A 19,525-nucleotide genomic window follows, 5' to 3' on the forward strand; every position below is an offset into this window, starting at 1 on the left:
TACTTTTAAATCTTATCAAACACAAATATTCTGTGATAAATTTGTATGAAACCAATGTACAGTCTTTCCCATCTGACCTCATTATCTCTAATGTGATCATGGCCACGAGCTGATCAGGCTTTTGATATTATGAATATCTGTGTGAGATACGCCAACATGTAAACGCCCACATCACCTCCGTAAACAAAGCAGCAACATGTAAATCTCAGCTACTTTTCATTTCTGGAAGAATAAGCTTTATGTTTACCTCAGAAGAAGAACATGATGCAATGTGATGCACGGCTTGGAGGAGATCATTTATACAGAGTAAGTAATGTTTCTTATTGGCATTAAATAATGTGTTATTGTGACAAACTTGAACGCATTTACTAGTTGGACTTTTTCCAAACTATAATTCCAGACTGAAATGTGCGAAATTGAGTGCAACATTTTAATATGTTAGGCAACCTTTTATTTCATCTAAATGTTGTATGACGTAAAGATGGTTTTATGTTCTTTAGTGCTTAGACCTGTCTTGACAGTGAAATATTCTGTTTGCAAATATCTGCTTAAACATATGTTTATAAAGTGCTTAACAATAATAATATAGTTTTTTTTTTCCAGATATAAAATAATGCTTTTGTACTGTATGATAATATATACAAAGCATATGTGCATCTATGATACAAAATTGTGTGGTTAATATTAGTGATTGCTAATGTAATAATATAGCTGCTCCTGATGTCAACATGCTCACAGATTTATTTAATTATTTATTTAGGTGACCAGATACCTGCAGTATAGATGAGCCCTGCTGATTTTCTGTCTTTTGGCAGAAAAACTTGTTTTCTCCGCCTGTGCTGTACCAACATCAGATGTTTAACTACACTGGGCTTAAGTTCTACATGAATGTGATACACTAAGCTACATCACTATTGATGATGGGGCTGTTTTACAAATACTTTGGAAATAGCAGGTATAGTTCACTACAGTTGAACAGGATCTATTTTTTTATGAATGTCACAAAGGTGTCCAAAACTCTGTGACTATGTGTCTTTGACCTTTGACCTTTGACCATTGTGTATAGTTTGATTATACTGTGTTGTAAAAAAAAATGCAAAAAATTTAATAATAATAAAAACCATTATTTTACTCTCTTAACATTCTTTTTTTACTTGACAGTCACTGTGATGGCCCATTAGGGTAGGGCCCTTTGTCTCTTAGGTGTGAATCACTAAGAATTCATGGCCATCGTCACTCCCTTGCATCTGGCCTTTCTAACACAAAACAAAAACTTACAAAGTCTAAATCAATATATTGTTTTTTGTGAACAAGTAAACGGGATGATTTTCACATCATTTTGAAAAAAACAAAACAAAACAAAAACTAGACTACCACACCCAGTTCTCAAAAGTCTTGTGAACAAATGTTCTATATCTGTTTCATGGGCTTTTTCAGTGAAATTTTAGTTTTTCACTAACCATGCCTAAACGTTGCTTTTTCAAAAACACAAACATGTACATATTATTATAGCCCCTTTTGTGCTGATTACAGTGTAATCAGACCTTAGACATTAATATGTTTTTAAAATACTGAAAAAAGCATTGTTCATAATAACCTCTCTTCTATCTGTGGCCTAAGACACAGATCCCAGTAGGATAGAGCATGTAGAACTGAACAACAACAAAAAAAAAACATAAATCAGTAGTCTTACTATTTTATAACACATTAAATGTAAGCACTTTTACTGAAGTAAAATTTGTTTTTACTGAAATAATGTTTCATTAGGCTTTAACTTAACTACAAGGGATCATGGGCGACATTTGACTCTTGATTTCGGGGGGGTACGGCTATTAGGGATACAACGTTTTAACTTCCGATACGATACCGATATTGCAGCCTTCAGTACTAACCGATACAAATCCGATACAATAATGAGCACAAATCCTGAATACTTTTACCAATTTCGTTGTGTGAGAACACAAATCAGCAACAGTAAGTATGGAAAAAAACGACCAATTTATTAACTATTGGTTGCATAAATGTGAACCTTTTACATAAGAATATATAAAAAAGAATTAAATAATAAATATTAAGACCCTGAAAAATATCTTAATTGAATAAACAAAAATATATTTTTTAAAGTGCAAAAAAGTAATTAAAGGTCACTTCAGTTATTTGTTACCGTCAGCAAATGGTAGGAACAGCTGAGCACTTCACGGACTACAAGCTGGAGACTGTGCGCAAAACATCCTAAACTTGGCACACCAAGCTGATCCAATCCCTTTCTCATATTAGCAGCATTATCTCTTAGAACGACATGGACCTTCTTTTTGTCGACTTTCCAGTCACTTAGCATCTCCTCCATGGCGTTTGTGATGGCATTAGCTGTGTGTGAACCTCTGAACTCGCGTGCATGTAAAACTGCTCTCTGCAAAGTAAAGTCAGCATCTATCCAGTGCGCAGTCAGACTCAATAAAGATAGCGGACAGTTTTCTGAGCTCCAGATGTCAGTGGTGAAGCTAACAGCACTTGCTTTATCCAGATGCATAGCAATACACTCTTTAACTTCTTTATGCATCTGGGGTATGGTTTTGTCGACAATGTAGTGGCGGCTGGGCATAACGTAGCGAGGCTTGAGGTGTTCAATTAAGCATTTAAACCCGGTATTACTAACCACCGACAGTGGCTGGTCATCGAGCACAATAAACTGGCATATCTTTTTTGTTAAGGTTAATGCCTTTTTAATATCTCTTGGGAATTTGTCACGCTTTGCGAGGGTTTCAGGCAGCGTTGGTTGCTTGAAGTTGCCAGAGGATTGTTTCTTTAACTCAGATTGTTTCTTTAACTTCTTTAACTCAGTGGTCTTGCTTCAAATGCGCGATGAGGTTGGACGTATTAAACTTTCTCTGTTCTGTTCCACCATGGAAAACTGGTGCATGACAGGTGTTGCACTGAGCCACACTGTCTTTTTCGGACTTAAATGAAAAATACTGCCACACGGCCGACATCGCTCTTTTTCTTTGCTACTTCACTAGCAAGCAGTGTTGTGATCACGTGGGCTTTGCATGCTGGCTCTGGACGCTGCTGGATAGAATAGCTGTAACGGAGTTAAGAGCGGAACGGACTGCTTATATAGGAGATTTTTAACGCAGTCCGATATAATCCGAAAGAGTTTTTTTGAGCTGATATCGGACCTATTTCCGATATCAATATCGGATCGGGACATCCCTAATATATATATATATTAGGGATGTCCCGATCCTATATATATATATATATATATTGTCACGGGGGAGAAAACACACAACAAGGCTGGCTGGTGAACAAAAGCCCCGGAGGGTGGATTTTATTAAAAAGAAGTACGTGTTGAAGTGAAGGGGGAATTAAAGGTCGTGGTGCTCTCGTGGCTGGTGCTCCTGTGTTGTCCTCGTGCTCGTGAAGGTGGGTGTCCAGGCGTGCTCAAACGGGCTGTCGGTCACTCGCTGCCTTCTGAGAGATAAGAGACAAAGGATTAGAACCAGTACGGTCAGCATTGAGACAGTTGTCTGTCGAAGTGTGCTTGGTGGTGGCTTTTAAAGCCACTTGATGATCGCTGGCAGCTGGGACCGATCAGCCCATGATGAGGACCTGCAGGTGTGCTGCGTTGGTTGCCAGGGCGACGCTGATGAGCCCAGAGAGACTCGTCACATCCCCCCCCCCTAAGCGTCGTTCTGGCCCTGGGAACGAGAGTAGACAGTAGGGGTGAGATAAGGGGTGGGTGGGGAATGACCCATGACAGACCTGCAAAAGCTGTCCACATCCGTGAGAGTCCATCATCGTTGGCGTTGGCGGCCCCGGCCCGATGTCGCACTTCAAAGTGGAAGTCCTGGAGCGCGAGGAACCAGCGGGTCACCCTGGCGTTGGTGTCCTTAGCCCGGGCCATCCACTGTAGGGGGGCATGGTCGGTCACCAGGGTGAACTTACGGCCGAGAAGGTAGTAACGCAGCTCCAGGACTGCCCACTTGATGGCCAGGGCCTCCTTCTCAACGGCGGCGTAGTTCTTCTCTGCCTTGGACAGCTTCCTGCTGATGTAAATTATGGGGTGCTCCTCACCTTCCTGGATTTGTGATAGGACGGCTCCCAGTCCGGTATCGGAGGCATCCGTCTGCAGCAAGAAGGGGCAGCCGAAGTCGGGAGCGCGGAGCACCGGCGACGAGGAGAGGGCCGCCTTGAGCCGGGCGAAGGCCTCCTCCGCGGCTGTCGTCCAACAGATCTTCTCTGGCTGCCCCTTCCTGGTCAGGTCTGTCAGGGGGGCGGCTAAAGAGGAGAAGTTGGGGATAAAACAGCGATAATACCCCGCCAACCCCAAAAAGGCTCGTACCTGGGACTTCGTCTGGGGTTTTGGAGCGGAACGGATCGCCTCCACCTTCTGATCCTGGGGTCGGATGAGCCCACGGCCGACCTGGAAGCCCAGGTACTTCGCCTCTGACAGCGCTAGGTGGCATTTGCGGGGGTTGGTGGTTAGTCCAGCCCGCCGGAGCTCCGAGAGCACCCTCCGCAGACGTTCCAGATGTTCGTCCCATGCCTCGGAGTGGATGACGACGTCATCTAAGTAGGCCGCCGCGTACGCTTGGTGGGGCCTCAGAATGATGTCCATCATGCGCTGAAATGTGGCAGGCGCTCCGTGCAGGCCGAAGGGGAGGGTCCGGTACTGCCAGTGGCCACTAGGGGTGGAAAAAGCAGTTTTCGGTTTAGCAGTGGGTGTGAGTGGTACTTGCCAGTATCCAGGGTGGAAATGTACCGGGCCCTCCCCAGGCGGTCCAATAGCTCGTCGACCCGAGGCATGGGATAGCCGTCGAATTCGGAGACTTCGTTGAGGTGGCGGAAGTCATTGCAGAAGCGGAGGGTGCCATCTGGCTTGGGTACCATCACAATGGGGCTGGACCATGGGCTGCGTGATGGTTCGATTACCCCCAACTTCAGCATTTCCTGGATCTCATCCTCTATAGCCTGCCGACGAGCCTCTGGGATTCAGTAGGGCCGTTGCCTGACGATCACTCCGGGGGGCGTCCTGATGTCGTGGCAGGTGACGTTGGTCTGCCCGGGCCTGGAGGAGAACACATCCTGGAACTGACTGGCCAGGTGCTGCAGCTCGGTCTTCTGGGCAGCCGACAGATTGGGATCCATGTCGCCAACCACGGGATCGGTGAGACTGAGGGCGGCGAGCTGGTCCCGGGTCCCTTGCCATTTCTTCAGTAAGTTAATGTGATATAACTGCTCTGCTTGTCTCCGTCCAGGTTGGCGTATTCGGTAGGTAACGGGTCCAACCTTCTCAACGACTGTGTACGGGCCTTGCCAGTTGGCCAGGAACTTGCAAGCAGAGGTGGGGACCAAGACCATCACCCTGTCTCCCGGCTGGAACTCCCGTGGTTGGGCTGCCCGATCGTAGTGGCGTTGTTGGGCCTGCTGTGCCTTGCTGAGATGTTCCCGGACTAATGGCATGACACGGTCAATCCGTTCCCTCATCTGTTTGACGTGTTCGATGACCGTGCGGTGGGGGGCAGGCTGCTGCTCCCAAGCTTCCCGAGCGACATCCAGCAGCCCCCGTGGCTGGCGGCCGAACAGGAGCTCAAAGGGGGTGAAACCAGTTGAGGCTTGGGGGACCTCACGGATGCCGAAGAGGACGTAGGGGATCATGAGGTCCCAATCCCGCTTGTCTTCGGCTGCCACCCTTCGGAACATTTGCTTCAGAGTTTGATTAAAGCGCTCAACGAGTCCGTCGGTCTGCGGGTGGTAGACGGTTGTCCTCAACTGTTTCACCCGCAGCAGCCTGCAGAGGTCAGCCATTAGCCGGGACATGAACGGTGTTCCCTGGTCAGTCAGGATCTCGGTCGGTATGCCCACCCGGCTGGCCAACAGAAACAGTTCCTGGGCGATGGCTTTCGCTGTGGCTTTCCTCAGGGGGACTGCTTCCGTATACCGGGTGGCGTAATCCACGATGACGAGGATGTGTTCGTGTCCTCAGGCAGACTTAGGCAACGGCCCTACCAGATCCAGTCCGATCCGCTCGAAGGGCACCTCAATGATGGGCAAAGGAATCAGCGGGCTGGGGGGAGGAGTCCTGGGTGCCGTGCGCTGGCAGGTCGGGCAGGCTCTACAGAACCCTTTCACATCGGCCTCCAGGCCCGGCCAATGGAAGCGGTCCCGGATCCGCTGGATGGTATTCGCTGCCCCCAGGTGACCTGCCATCGGATGGGAGTGGGCCAACTCCAGGATAGTCTCCGTCTTCGTCCGCGGTACAACCAAAAGCTCCTTCTCCTCCCCCCGTCGCTGGGCAACGCAGTACAGCAGACCGCTTCGGACGATGAAGTGCGGGAGAGGATGGGGCCGTGGGAGGACGTCGTTGCCGTCGATGGCTCTGACTTGGTTCCAGCAATGTTTTAAACGATCGTCCTCCCGCTGTTCTCTGGCAAAAGAGCCCCCCTGGCTGGCCTGCTGGAACACATCATAGAAGAGATTAGTATTTTGAGAGGGGGACTCACCATCTCTCCCGCTGTCCGAAGCTAGCAGCGCTGGCCGGCGGCGGGGTCCTCTTGGTCGGCTGCGGCGGCGACGGTTCCCTTCCGGGCTGGCGGGCTGAGCGGCGGCGGCGAGCAGGCGGTCAAACCCCGGCCAATCTCTTCCAAGCAGTAGGGGGACTGGTAAATTTTTCACTAATCCAGCCTCCACAGACCAGGTGCCGTGGGCGGCGGTGATGTTCACGCGGCGAGCTGGAACTTGTTGGGTGTCCCCGTGCACACACGTGATCGGTAGGTAACTCTTTTGGCCAGGGTGAGGAGGACATAGCTGGGCCTGGACGAGGGTGACCGCGCTGCCCGAGTCCAGAAGCGCCCGGATGGGCTTGTCGTTCAGCTTCACGTCCGCCTCTGGAGCCGCAGGTGGGACGCGCTGATGGACGATGCAGCCTGCCAGCCAAGCCCGCGGAGGTGTCGTGGGGTCAGCGGTTGGCATGGGCTCGTCCATTGGAGAGGGAACCGTCGGTCTGCCAACTGCGCGCGAGGTGCCCTCCGGCGTGCGTCGCTCCTGGACCACCCCCCGGGGAAACGGCGGCGCTCTCTCCCCAGCCTCCCGATGGTGGACAGCATCCGCCAGCTCGATCGCCTCCACCAGGGCGAGGACGGTGGTGGGGTTCCTCATCCCCAGTGCCTGACGATGAGACCGAGGCAGGGCGCGGAGGAGGCGATCGATGACCACTCGTTCCACTACCTGAGCTGCGTCGGGGTCTCCATCCATCAGCCAATGTTGAGCTAGGCGGGCGAGTTCGGCGGCTTGGGCTCGGGCTGGCACCCGGGCTTTAAACTCCCACTCGTGGAACTGTTGCGCCGCACAGATGGGGGACAAACCAAGCCTGGCGAGGATTTCGCGCTTCACTTCCGTGTAGTTCTCCGCTATCACAGGGGGAAGAGAGAAATACGCCCGCTGAGCGTCACCAGTGAGAAGGGGTGCCAGCGCCGAAGCCCAATCTTCAAGCGGCCATCCTTCTCGGTTGGCTGTGGTTTCAAACATTTGTAAGAATGCTTCAACATCGTTGTGGGCCGTCATCTTGGGTAGAAGCCGAGCAGCCCGCATCCCGGGGGTCAGGTAGTGGAACTGGCTGGGCAGCTTGGGCACGAAGGGCAGCGAGTTCTTCTTCAGCTCTGCCCTGCCGAGTGGCCAGATGTTCCACAATTTGCTGCTGGCGGATGCTTACTTCTGTGAGGCGTTGCAGCAGCTCGTCCATTTTCCAAGGGGAGAGAGGGTGCCGATTGATGCTGAGGGGGTGAACAAAAAGAAAAAAAACAAATTAATGCGGTGCAGTGCCAACACTTGTGTGTGAATTCTCCTGCAATGCCCGCATTCTCCACCAGATGTCACGGGGGAGAAAACACACAACAAGGCTGGCTGGTGAACAAAAGCCCCGGAGGGTGGATTTTATTAAAAAGAAGTACGTGTTGAAGTGAAGGGGGAATTAAAGGTCGTGGTGCTCTCGTGGCTGGTGCTCCTGTGTTGTCCTCGTGCTCGTGAAGGTGGGTGTCCAGGCGTGCTCAAACGGGCTGTCGGTCACTCGCTGCCTTCTGAGAGATAAGAGACAAAGGATTAGAACCAGTACGGTCAGCATTGAGACAGTTGTCTGTCGAAGTGTGCTTGGTGGTGGCTTTTAAAGCCACTTGATGATCGCTGGCAGCTGGGACCGATCAGCCCATGATGAGGACATGCAGGTGTGCTGCGTTGGTTGCCAGGGCGACGCTGATGAGCCCAGAGAGACTCGTCACAATATATATATTGGATTTAAGCATTAAAACAGTGCCGTATTGCAGCGCATCAAAGCAGTCAATTAAAGCGCTGCACTTCAGCCCGTGATGGGCCCCGACTTTTTTTTACAGCCCTTGGGCCAATTTTCATGTCATAGTTCAGACCCAGGACAGCATCATTTTAGGCTTCTCCTTATTTTTATATTTTAGACATCCATCAATTATGGTGAAGAAAAAAATGCCGCGCTGATGGAAACAACACGAGACTTTCGCTTTCACTTTCGAGACCGGCTCGGACACCGTTTGTTGTCTTTCAGCACAGCTGGAAGAGATCCGCGTTCAAGCGCAAGCAATATGCTGAAACTTGCCACAAAGCACCGGCAAAAATAAAGAACAATGAATGTGTTGGGTAAAGAGAAAGGACATATCTAAATTATTTATTAATAAACTAGTGTATTCTGAGTCAGTGTCGCAAAGATCCTGACTCACAATCTCTTTTTTGGACGTGCCTTTAGAGAGAAATGCATCTTTACGGATTACATAATGAAAGAGTTTTTGTTTTCAATTTGTTTTATTTCGTTAAGTAATAATTTAAAGCTTTCTATAGATATGTTTATCATGTCTGTGAGTGCATTGTTAAACGCTCCTGTTCAAGAACGAGATGGCAGAAAGCGCATAATTTTTGTTTTCTTTATTTTATAAAAACGCTGTAAAGCTTTTTTGATGTATTACTCGTACCTTTGTGAGCAAAAATGACGGATAATTTTAAATTGCTTCCACTGAAAAAATGCAAGTGATTGCGCTGGCGCCTCGATGTCCTGCAAAACGGCTTTAGCTTCCACTCTCCGCACAAACTATGCGCCTAATAGCACACATTTATCTTTAACCTTTAAACTAAAATTGTTTTATACTTGAACTGTTTTATATCTACTGAATTTATTTTAGGCAAGTCGTGATGATTTGAGACGGCAAACTGATCAGACTATGATCAGTCTTCCGCTCGGCGCTGTTCATTAAAAAAACAACGTATATTTACTGAACAGAAAATGCTCCAAACGTTTTTCTAAATTAACTAAATAAAAAACCTAAACTAAATATAATCGCTTTGCCATAACATACGAAACTGAACTATTTTAATAGCTGAAACGGTAAGTTGTTTTGGGAGAAGGGGGAAAAATATATTTTTCTCCTGTCCATTGCTTCACCGCTATTTCGAGAATGAACCCAGCATAAATATGCAGATGTCATTCCCAAAACATAGCAGCGTGTATGTGTCCAAAAAACGAAAGTTTCATACAAATTCTGAATAGATTATAGCCTGGAAAATGCAAAGCGCGCTCCCTTTATTATCACTAAAAGCGTCACTAATCTTAGTTCATAGAGATCTCACAAAGTTCGGTTATAATTAATAAGCTCTCTAAACTATACAATGAATCTTGTATTTACAACGCGTCTACAGTTAGTCATGAGATTATTCTCGAGCGCGCAAAATGGCACTTAATAAAAAACAATCAGGTGCTTTCAGCGGTGAGTGAATGAATTGTTCGAAATCAACAGATATGTCTGTGATTGGCTACAACGCTGCAAAAACACGTTAGTTAGTTTGCACAGATCTTCAATTGCTTTGCTTTCGTTTGAGGGTTATAGGCCTGAGCTTGGCTAGCCGCTCCAGTTGCAGTGGAGCTGTCGAGGATTTCATGACTAACCACGGGGGGCAACTGCCCCCCCCCTTGCCCCCCCCCTAATGTCTCCCATGCAAGGGATGTTAGTTTTTTGTCATTTCAAGCACTCAGTAGATCGACTGGAGTTAAGAAGTCAGTCTCAGGTTTTTCCCGTTGGTCGTCTAGGTGACAAGGTCTTCAGAGGGAATCTGTCTCTGAGGTTTATATAGTTGACATGTTCTCCATTGACATTCAGGGCTGTAGAGGTCATCTTTAGGTGCTGATCCACCAACTGGATTGGATTCGGGTGGCTGCAATAACCATCTGATCTAGATACAGTCTGGATCTGGTGGCTACGGTGGCCTCGGAATAAGAAAAAAACAGACTAATATTAGCATAGACACCATTCTTTTAACGTGTACTGTTTTGGGAAGTTTTAGAAAGTGTTCTCAGTTCTGGTTAACCTAATTAATGCAGCCTAACAAACCTTTAACAGATTTGAATTATAGAGATATGTTTTGTGTAAGCCAGGTTAAAAAGATGTTTTATTAATCTAGATTTAAACTAACAGCGTGTGCCTGCCTCCAGAACAGTGTTGAGTAGATTGTTCCAGAGTTTGGGAGCTAAACAGGAAAAGTATCTTCTGCCCTGCAATACGAGCTCGCTCAAATACTGAGGTGCTAAACTATTTAGGGCTTTATGGATAATTAGCAAGATTTTAAAATGTACACAGTGTTTAATAGGGAGCCTGTGCAGTGTTGACAGAATGGGCTAATATCATACTTCTTGGTTCTAGTAAGAACTCTGCTGCTGCATTTTGTACCAGCTGGAGTTTGTTTATTAAGCGCGGTGCAACCACCCAATAAAGCATTACAATAATCTAACCTTGAGGTCATGAAAGCATGAATTAATGTGTCTGCATTGTGGTCAGATAAGTTTTGAACCAATGCACTTCTCTAATGCCAAAATAATTTCTAGTTGGTTTAAAAGAATGTTGTGGTCAATAGTGTCAAACACGAAGATCCAGTAGCACTACTAGAGAGATACAACCACAATCGAATGATAAGAGCAGGTCATTTGTAACTACAATGAGAGCAGTCTCCGAACTTTGAAAATCCTCACAGATACTATTTTTTTCTAAGGTGCATAATTGTGATGATACTACCTTTTCTAGTATCTTTGATTCGATATCAGCCTGTAATTAATTAATTTTGTTGGAGTCAAGTTGTGTTTTTTTTTAATGAGAGGCTTAACAGCCAGTTTGAAGGTTTTTGGGACATATCCTAATGACAATGACGAATTAATAATATTCAGAGGAGGATCTATGACTTCTGGTCTAACATACATGTTGTTGGTTTAGATGATTTAACAAGTTTATACAAATTTTCCCTGCCTATAAAAGAAAATGAAATGGAATTTTTACATTGTTCCTCAGGGGATCTATAGTGCACTAATCTGATGCGATCATGTGGCTGATGGCTGCTTGGTTACAATTTTATCTCTAATAGTATCGATCTTTGTAAATTTAGCTACTGTACTGAATAAATACTTGGGGTTGTGTTTGTTTTCTTCTAAAACAAAGTATTCAGACCTAGCAGTTTTTAATGCTTTTCTGTAGGAGAAAGAACTTTCCAGCCATGTCCAGTTCCGGTACAATGGGAACCTAATTTTCCAAATTGAACCACAAATGTTTGACTGGGTGAATTTAGAGGCCAAGGCATTAACAGCTCCCCACTGCCATCAATGAGCTGGACAACGTTTTGCCGTTTAGCCATCCATGCACAACTTTTGATATGTACTCACTACTATGTACTTGGGTGTAACGCGTTACAAAGTAAAGTTACTGTAATAATATTACTTTTTTCAGTAACTAGTAGTGTAAGGCATTACTCGTCTGAAAATGGTAATATTACAGTTTTCCCGAGCTAGTTACTTGCGTTACATTTGCCAGTAGCACCTTCATCACACACAAGGCACACGACAACACAGAGAACAGAAGGGAAGGGGAGGGCGTGAATGGAACAGCGATTGGCCTGGGTTTGGCATGAGGTATCATTAAATTACCATCACCGATTGGTCGACACCCGGCAGCCAGCAGCAGAGCGGCACTTGCAAATAGAGACCTGCAATCCCGCGGGACCCAACGCAACAGAGTGCGGCGCGGGGGAAAACTTCATGGGCAAGTGCGTGTGCTGGTGCGGGCGGCTAGAGACTCGTGTGTGTGTGCGGGATGCGGGAAAATAAAACGATTCGCAGGACTCCCGCAATATAGAAATATCTAAACATAAAATATCTAAAAAACAAAACAATGTTATTCATCTATTGCACAAAAGCAGCAAGAACAACATATATGATTAGTAAGCGCAAGAATAGGCAGTTTCGATTTAAAACTTGTTTGCAGCATGAGCAATGTAGCCATCTGCTGATTTTTGGAACGCATCGCCAATCAGTGGTGTTTAAGATAGAATTCACTCACTGCTCAAAAGTTTTGAACAGTGCTGAATATTGCGTGCTTACGAATCACAACACACAAAATGTAGACCTTTATGAAAGATTAATTGTGCATAATATCCATTGTGTTATAAGAGCTTTATGAGATCGCGTATGCACTGAGATGTCAGCTTTAAAGGAGCTTTGTTTGTTTGCATTCTGCCGTGGATGCACGCAGTAGGTCATGTTTGCTTTTTTGTTAAGAATAACAGTGTTTTGTGTAAGAAAAAAATTTAACTAGTAATATAACTAGTAATATAACTAGTTACTTTCTCCAGGGAGTAATCAAGTAAAGTAAGGCATTACTATTTTTGAGAGTAATATGTAATATGTAATATATTACTTTTTTGAGTTACTAGCCCCAACACTGCTCACTACAATGGCATGTGAACAACCCACAAGGCATGCCGTTTCTGAGACTGAAGTTCCGAGATGCTGTGCCATCACAATTTGTCCTTTATCAAACTGTGATAAATCTGCAGCTTCTGACACTAAACACTCTGAAAGCCGGTCCTATATATATATATATACACTGTTCTGTGAACTGCCCCTGCTGCACCGTTTGATTGCCATACACACTCATTGGTCTAGGCTGGAGGTGATCATAATGTAATTGTTCATCTGTATACTATATGACAACATTATTTGTTTTGTGTAATTGTTTTACACAAGGACTGTGTTTTACTTTTAATGCATATTTAAAATTTTAAATCACAATAAATCATATAATTTTTTGTGGAATTTACCACCACAGTGTGAGCATTATGAGTGTTTTGATTTCTCTTGTACAGATGGCTCATGGCATTCTTCAGGCACATGGAAACTCACAGTTTTACACCCTGTTGACTCTAGCAGAGGAGAATGGTGTGTGGTCCAACGCCACGCTATGTAGCCTTCTCTCAAGTGACATTCCTAATGTAGAGAAAGGTAAAATGCATTCTACTGTCTATAACTTTTTTTATCTGAATGTTCTATTTTGGGTTATCCTTATTTGTTCAAATATTGTGGTAATAATAGCATTAATTTATAATTTGTTTGCTGCTGTTGTTAACTTTATTGAATGTGTGTCTTCCATAGTGCACAAGTTTTTGTCGCAAGAAGGACCTGAACTGCTTCATATGCGTATAAAGCACCTCATTAAACAGAAGCATATGGAAAAAGCTGCAAGACTAGCAAAGACATGCGCAGATTTTCCTGAATTCGGAGGAAAAAAGAACTTCAGACAAATCTACCTCGTATGCCTGTGTGATATAAAGCCACAAGAAGAACTTATGCAAGAGGTAAGGTCTTTAAAAAAAAAGTCTACTTTGCATTAATGCTTGAGTTTAAGCGTATTTAGAAATTTGTTTCTGCTTTTTAAATTTTTTGCGTCATTTAAAATTACAACCAAGCCTATTTTCATATAAACACTGATTAATGGTCCTACTTAGGGCTGTGCGATATGGACTAAAGAAACCTATCACGATTTTGTTGAACAATATTGCGATTTTTTATTTTAATCATGATTTTGACACAGACATGTTTTACAGTGTTAATCTAAAACATTTTTTTAAGGAAAACAATTAGATCTTTATCAAAGACCTGTAACATGTCTCTAAAACATAAGGCGGAAAAAAAAATCACCTAGCAGGTGAAAAAAAGTTAGGAGCACCAAAAAAAATGTAGGCGCACCCAATTTCTTTTTAGTAATGCAATGGCGGATTCTGACTGCAGATGTTTTACAAGCACATGATCAAAGTAGGCTACTCTTTCGATATTCAAAGTGCAAATAGAGACTTTTTCAAGCATGATACAGAACTATAGACAACTACACAACTTATACTAACTTATACCACATACTAATAACCAGGGTGCGATTTGTGAAAAAACCAGAGGGTGGATGCTTTTGAAAACTTTTTTTCTCTCATTTCATAGGCAGAAGTTAACCAAACTGTTATCTGTTAACAACGCGCATTATATAACGGTCTTTTTAGGAAAGAACCAGATAGTGAGTGTCAGGTCATAAAATGTTTTTAATACGATGAAAGCTGTATTATGTGATCACAGTTTAATAAAAACATCGTAAGTTAGGCCTATTAATAGTAATGATTTAATTTCAAACGACGAATACATTTTATAGAGAAGGTGAGCAAAGTATCAACAGAGTATATGGACACTGAGGCGCCAGAATTGTATCTGACAGAATGTACACTATAGCACGAAATATATTATATTTCTTCAAAAACGGTTTGTCGAGACCTTTTATTTTTCACAATCGAAAGAGAGAACGGTGAACCTGTCACTGTATCAGCTCACAGCAGTCTGTGCAGTAGGCTAGCGAAAGTTTTGTAAAGAAATTAAACCAAGTCGGACCACAACAGTTTCTCGCACTGGTACAAATGCTCCCAAATATAATTTCAGGTCACGCAGATTAAATCTTGGGAGCATATGCGACCAAAACGTTCACAATTTCGAGCCCTGCCTAGTAAAGGTAGAACAAAATGTCTTTAGAACAGACCTATGGCAAAAAGTAAGTATGTGTGTGCGTATGTGCGTGCGTGTGTTTGAAAAAACAACAACCCAGACCACATTGTCCCACATTAAAACAATTAGAACACTGGCAGAGTCTAGCTGCTTTCTGCTAAGAAAACCAGCACGACCATTTCTGGTTTCAAGAATGAACGTTGGCATGTTCTTTGCCCTCTGTTTAGGTGCGCTGTGTTGTGATCGGTTCAAATAGCATGCTGCAGGAAAAGTATCAGTCGAATGCGTGCAAAAAAATTGTACTGTAAGGCAATTTAGAAATCGTGCATGTTCACATCGCGATTTCGATACGATTTCAATTAATCGCACAGCCCTAGTCCTACTGTACATCATATGTGGTAAACACAAGCTCAAACTTGCTTGACACAAAAACCAATGATGTTCTAACTGTCACACAAGTATGACTAAGCTACTGTCATTGTCATGAAATACTAAAATATGTTTTAGGGTTTCATGACCTGTTAAGATTCCCTTCTGGTCTGTGTTGTTATTAGTTAAAGAGTTAGTTCATGCAAATATTCTGTCATTATTTATTCATGTTGTTCCAAACCCATAAGACTTGTTAATCTTCGGAACACAAATGAAGATTCTTAATATTCTGTGATCCTTGATCAACGCACATACATGAAGCTCATCAAACATAGTAAACATGAAAGTTCAATTGTATTTGCTTGATGTGTAAGATGAAACCTCATTGGGCTTCCCTGTTTAACATATTTCTGTGTATGCTGCTCTGTGTATGTGCATTGTTCAATGTTTATACAGTCATGTGAAAAAGTTAGGACACCCTTTTGAACTCCATGGTTTTCTGTATCAGGACCAGTGTTGGGTGTAACGCGTTACTAAGTAACTAAAGTTACTGTAATTAAAATACTTTTCCACTGAAAAAGTAGAGTAACTGATTACTGTTCATTTTTAGGTATTTTAATTACAGTTACTTTTAATGTACTTGCGTTACACTGTAAAATAATTAAACTTGCTGAATATCATTATTTAATTTGATTAATTAATCTTCTAAAGGTAAAAGTAAACTCTGCCGCTTTAAATCGTTGAAGTGCAGGTGCACGTGATTTCTTGCCAGTTTGCTGCATAGTCGTATCGTATTCTTCAAAGCGGAAGATGTTGGTGTTGGACTCGGCTGAAGCGAGTGGCTGTTTTACGAAATGGAAAATTCCCATTACTTCAGTTTTCTGAAACAAGCAGACAAGAACATTACAGTAATATGTAAGCTGGGGGAGAATGTCCTGGGGAGAAAAAACTATCGGCCGCTGTCAATAGCACGAGTACTGAAGCACCTGACACGGCAGCATAGACGAACACTTCTGAGTATCCTTGCTCATCATCGACAGATAACACCGCGGCAACTTCTGCTAAGGAGCAAGGTTACAGTTAACTTCACTTTGTTGAAACACATGACATGATTACATACATTATGTATGAATATTGTACTCATTGCTTTGAAATTAAGTTTTACGTTTACAGGTTGATACATGTCATGTTTAACTTTTCTTAAGTTTAGCTTTTTTTGTTATTCAGATATGTTGCAGAATAATATTTTTTTTGTTATTCAGGAATTGTTTCTTACCTAAAGAAGGTTACATTTCTGACAAAAAAAAGTTTATTATAGAATGTTTTTATAGAATGTAATAAAGATGATTCAAAAAGCTAAAATGCTAAACTATTTCATGTTTGACTCGTGTTTTATTTAATTATCTATTTTTTAAAGAGTTTAATTTCCATTTTTTGTCCACTCAAGGTTTATAGGGATTTTAAGAAGTATTTAGTTAAATTACTTATTGAGTAATTAAGTTACTTTTCAGACACAGTAATTAGATAAGTATTTTAAATACAACATTGATTAAGTAATTAGTAATTAGTAATTAATTATTTTTTTAAAGTAACTTACCCAACACTGATCAGGACATAATAAAAAATTATCCGGTCCTTAAATCCTCAGATGGGCAATATCACATGACATGTCACACGGTGTCATTATTTATTTAACAAAAATAAAGGCAAGATGCAAAAGCCATGTGTGACAATGTTTGGACACCCTATGATTCAATTGCTTGTAGATCCACGTTTAGAAATAATAACTTGAATTATTTCCTTTATGACTTTATCAGTATCTTACATCATTCTGGAGGAATTTTGGCCCGCTCTTCTTTGCAGTGTTGCTGAAGTTTATTGAGGTTTGTGGGCATTTGTTTATGCATAGTTCCCTATTTGTCGGTCACTACTAGTTACATCATGACGTCATTAGGGGTCTAACTTGGGAGCCCGATCCTCTCTGATTGAAGAGAAAACACCAATGAAATTGACTAGTGGATTTTGTCCAGCCCCCACGGACCTGTCATCTCTCCCGCAAAGACTGTTCCGTGCAACTTCCTGACGATTCCGCTGATCCATCTCACGGTGCTATCAGCGTTTCGTTTCGGCACCACACAGGAAAATCTAATTTCGATCATGGCAATGGGGGATGGGCTGTTGGCTTCCGAGGATGAAAGTTCGGTGGGGCTGCCACCCTGATTGGTTCCTTGATGCAGGCCATGGCTCGTGACGAGTTGACGGTGAGTCGTGGATGGCTCCTTTTTCAGCCAGAAGCCGCTCGTCTCCCTCCTCCATCCTCACCACCCTCGATGGCGGGGCAGCTAGAGGTTACGTGGACCTGCAGGAACTGTCCGTGTCTCCCCTCCTGAACTTGTAGGACCCTGACGTGATCGTACGTCGGCGGGTACGTCGTTTTTTCCTTTGGTGCCACACGCACAGCGCTTGGGGCGTGGCTTACAGCCCTTATTTCATTGTGCCCAAGAAAGGCGGTGGTCTTCAGTCAATTCTTAATATGCGAGTTTCGAATCAGGCCCTGCAAAAGCTCCCGTTCAAGCTGTTGACGTAGAAGCACATCATCAGGTGTATTCAGGCCCAGTATTGGTTTGCAGTGCACAACCTGAAGGACGCATACTTTCATGTCTCAATTCTCCCTAGACACAGACCCTTTCTACGGTTTGCGTTCGAGGGTCGGGCCTGGCAGTACAAGGTCCTCCCCTTCGGGCTGTCTTTGTCCTTCCGTGTTTTTTGACTAGCAGTGCCTGACTGCTACGTACCCCCTAATTTTGTTACACATGGCTTTTCCATTTAAAAAAAAATAATAATGACACAGTGTGATATGTCATGTGATGTTGTTAATCTGAGGATTTATTTTCCAAATTTCAAGACCTGGCAAGGACCAGATATTTTTCATTATGTCCTGATATTGAAAACCATGAAATTCAATAGGGTTTCCTAACTTTTTTTTACATGACTGTATATGAATCAAAGCCAAAAAAATAAAAATAACATACACATTTGTGAGATAAAACATTATGACCACATTGTAAATATCTAAAGTGAATATTATTAAGAATATTCAGAAATGGGAAGAAATAAAGATCTGACTATGACAGGGGCTAGATTGTTGTGTCCAGACAACTGTGTCAGAACATTTCTAAAACCGTGAGGCTTTGGGGTTCTCCTGGTCAGCATTTGTGAGAACCTACCAAGAGTGGTCCAAGAAGGGACACATTATGAAGAGCCTGTGTAGGTGCAGACTGGTCAGATTGCCCATCATGACCCTGCTCAACAGCGGAAAGCCCCTAAAATAGGCACCTGAACAATGAAACTGGACCTTGGGGCAGTCTGGTCTGATTAGCCCTATTTTCTTTACATCACATTTACTTGGATGTAATAGCACTAGGATACACTGCAAGAATATGACAATCTGGTTGAGGGACTGTGATGCTGTGGGCAGTGTTCTGCTTTAAAACCCTGTTTCCATCATTCATGTGCATGTCAATTTGACATTCCATCTACCGTAACCTCATTGCAGACCAGGTACACTCTTTGTGGCAATGGTATTCCTTGACAGCAGTGGCTTCTTTAAGCAGGATATTGCTCTCTGCTACACTGTACACATTGTTTAGGAATGGTTCAAAGAAACAAAGAACAGTTGAAGTGTTGTCCTGATCTCGAAATTCTTCAGATGTTAATCTGTGGGATGTGTTGAAATAAACAGTCCCATCCATCCCGGCTCAACCTGGAAACTTAAGGACATGAAGGATCTACTGATAATGTCTTGTTGCCACATGACAACTTCATGGGTTTTGCAGAGTTCGTGACATGGTGGGTTAGTGTTGTCGCCAGCACAAAGAGGGCCAGCACCATATTTGATAGGTGGTCATAATGTTTTGGCTCAACGGTGTGTGTGTGTGTGTGTGTGTGTGTGTGTGTGTGTGTGTATGTATACACACAGATACACACAAATGATAACCTAAATTATCTTCATTCCATTTGACAGATAAAGGAGGTAGACTGCAAAGAGGCTCTGGACATGATTTGTAATTTAGAGTCTGAGGAAGATGAAAAGGGAGCTCTCAGTCTTTGTACAGCATTTTTCAAGCGCCAGCTTCTCAGTGGTGATGCTTATTGTGCCTGGTAAGCCCCTTGTTCTCACTCAACAATTAACATATATTTTTTCATTAAATTTGTTATTAATTTACTCATTTATTCATTTATTTATCCAATGCATGTATAATTATTTGGCAAGTCAATATTCTGATCATG

General features: G+C 43.4%; 1 protein-coding gene across 1 annotated transcript in view; it reads left to right on the forward strand.

The window, feature by feature from the left end:
- znf292a (zinc finger protein 292a) overlaps positions 1 to 19,525 on the forward strand; it is a 37,559-nt gene that overhangs the window by 8,966 nt on the left and 9,068 nt on the right. The window contains 3 exon segments of the mRNA XM_073832614.1: positions 13,195 to 13,330; positions 13,481 to 13,683; positions 19,260 to 19,396. Of these exon segments, the coding sequence (XP_073688715.1) occupies positions 13,195 to 13,330; positions 13,481 to 13,683; positions 19,260 to 19,396 (476 nt within the window).

The sequence above is a fragment of the Garra rufa genome, unplaced genomic scaffold (genome assembly GCF_049309525.1).
Source record: "Garra rufa unplaced genomic scaffold, GarRuf1.0 hap1_unplaced_004, whole genome shotgun sequence".
In the NCBI taxonomy this organism is placed as follows: Eukaryota; Metazoa; Chordata; class Actinopteri; order Cypriniformes; family Cyprinidae; genus Garra; species Garra rufa.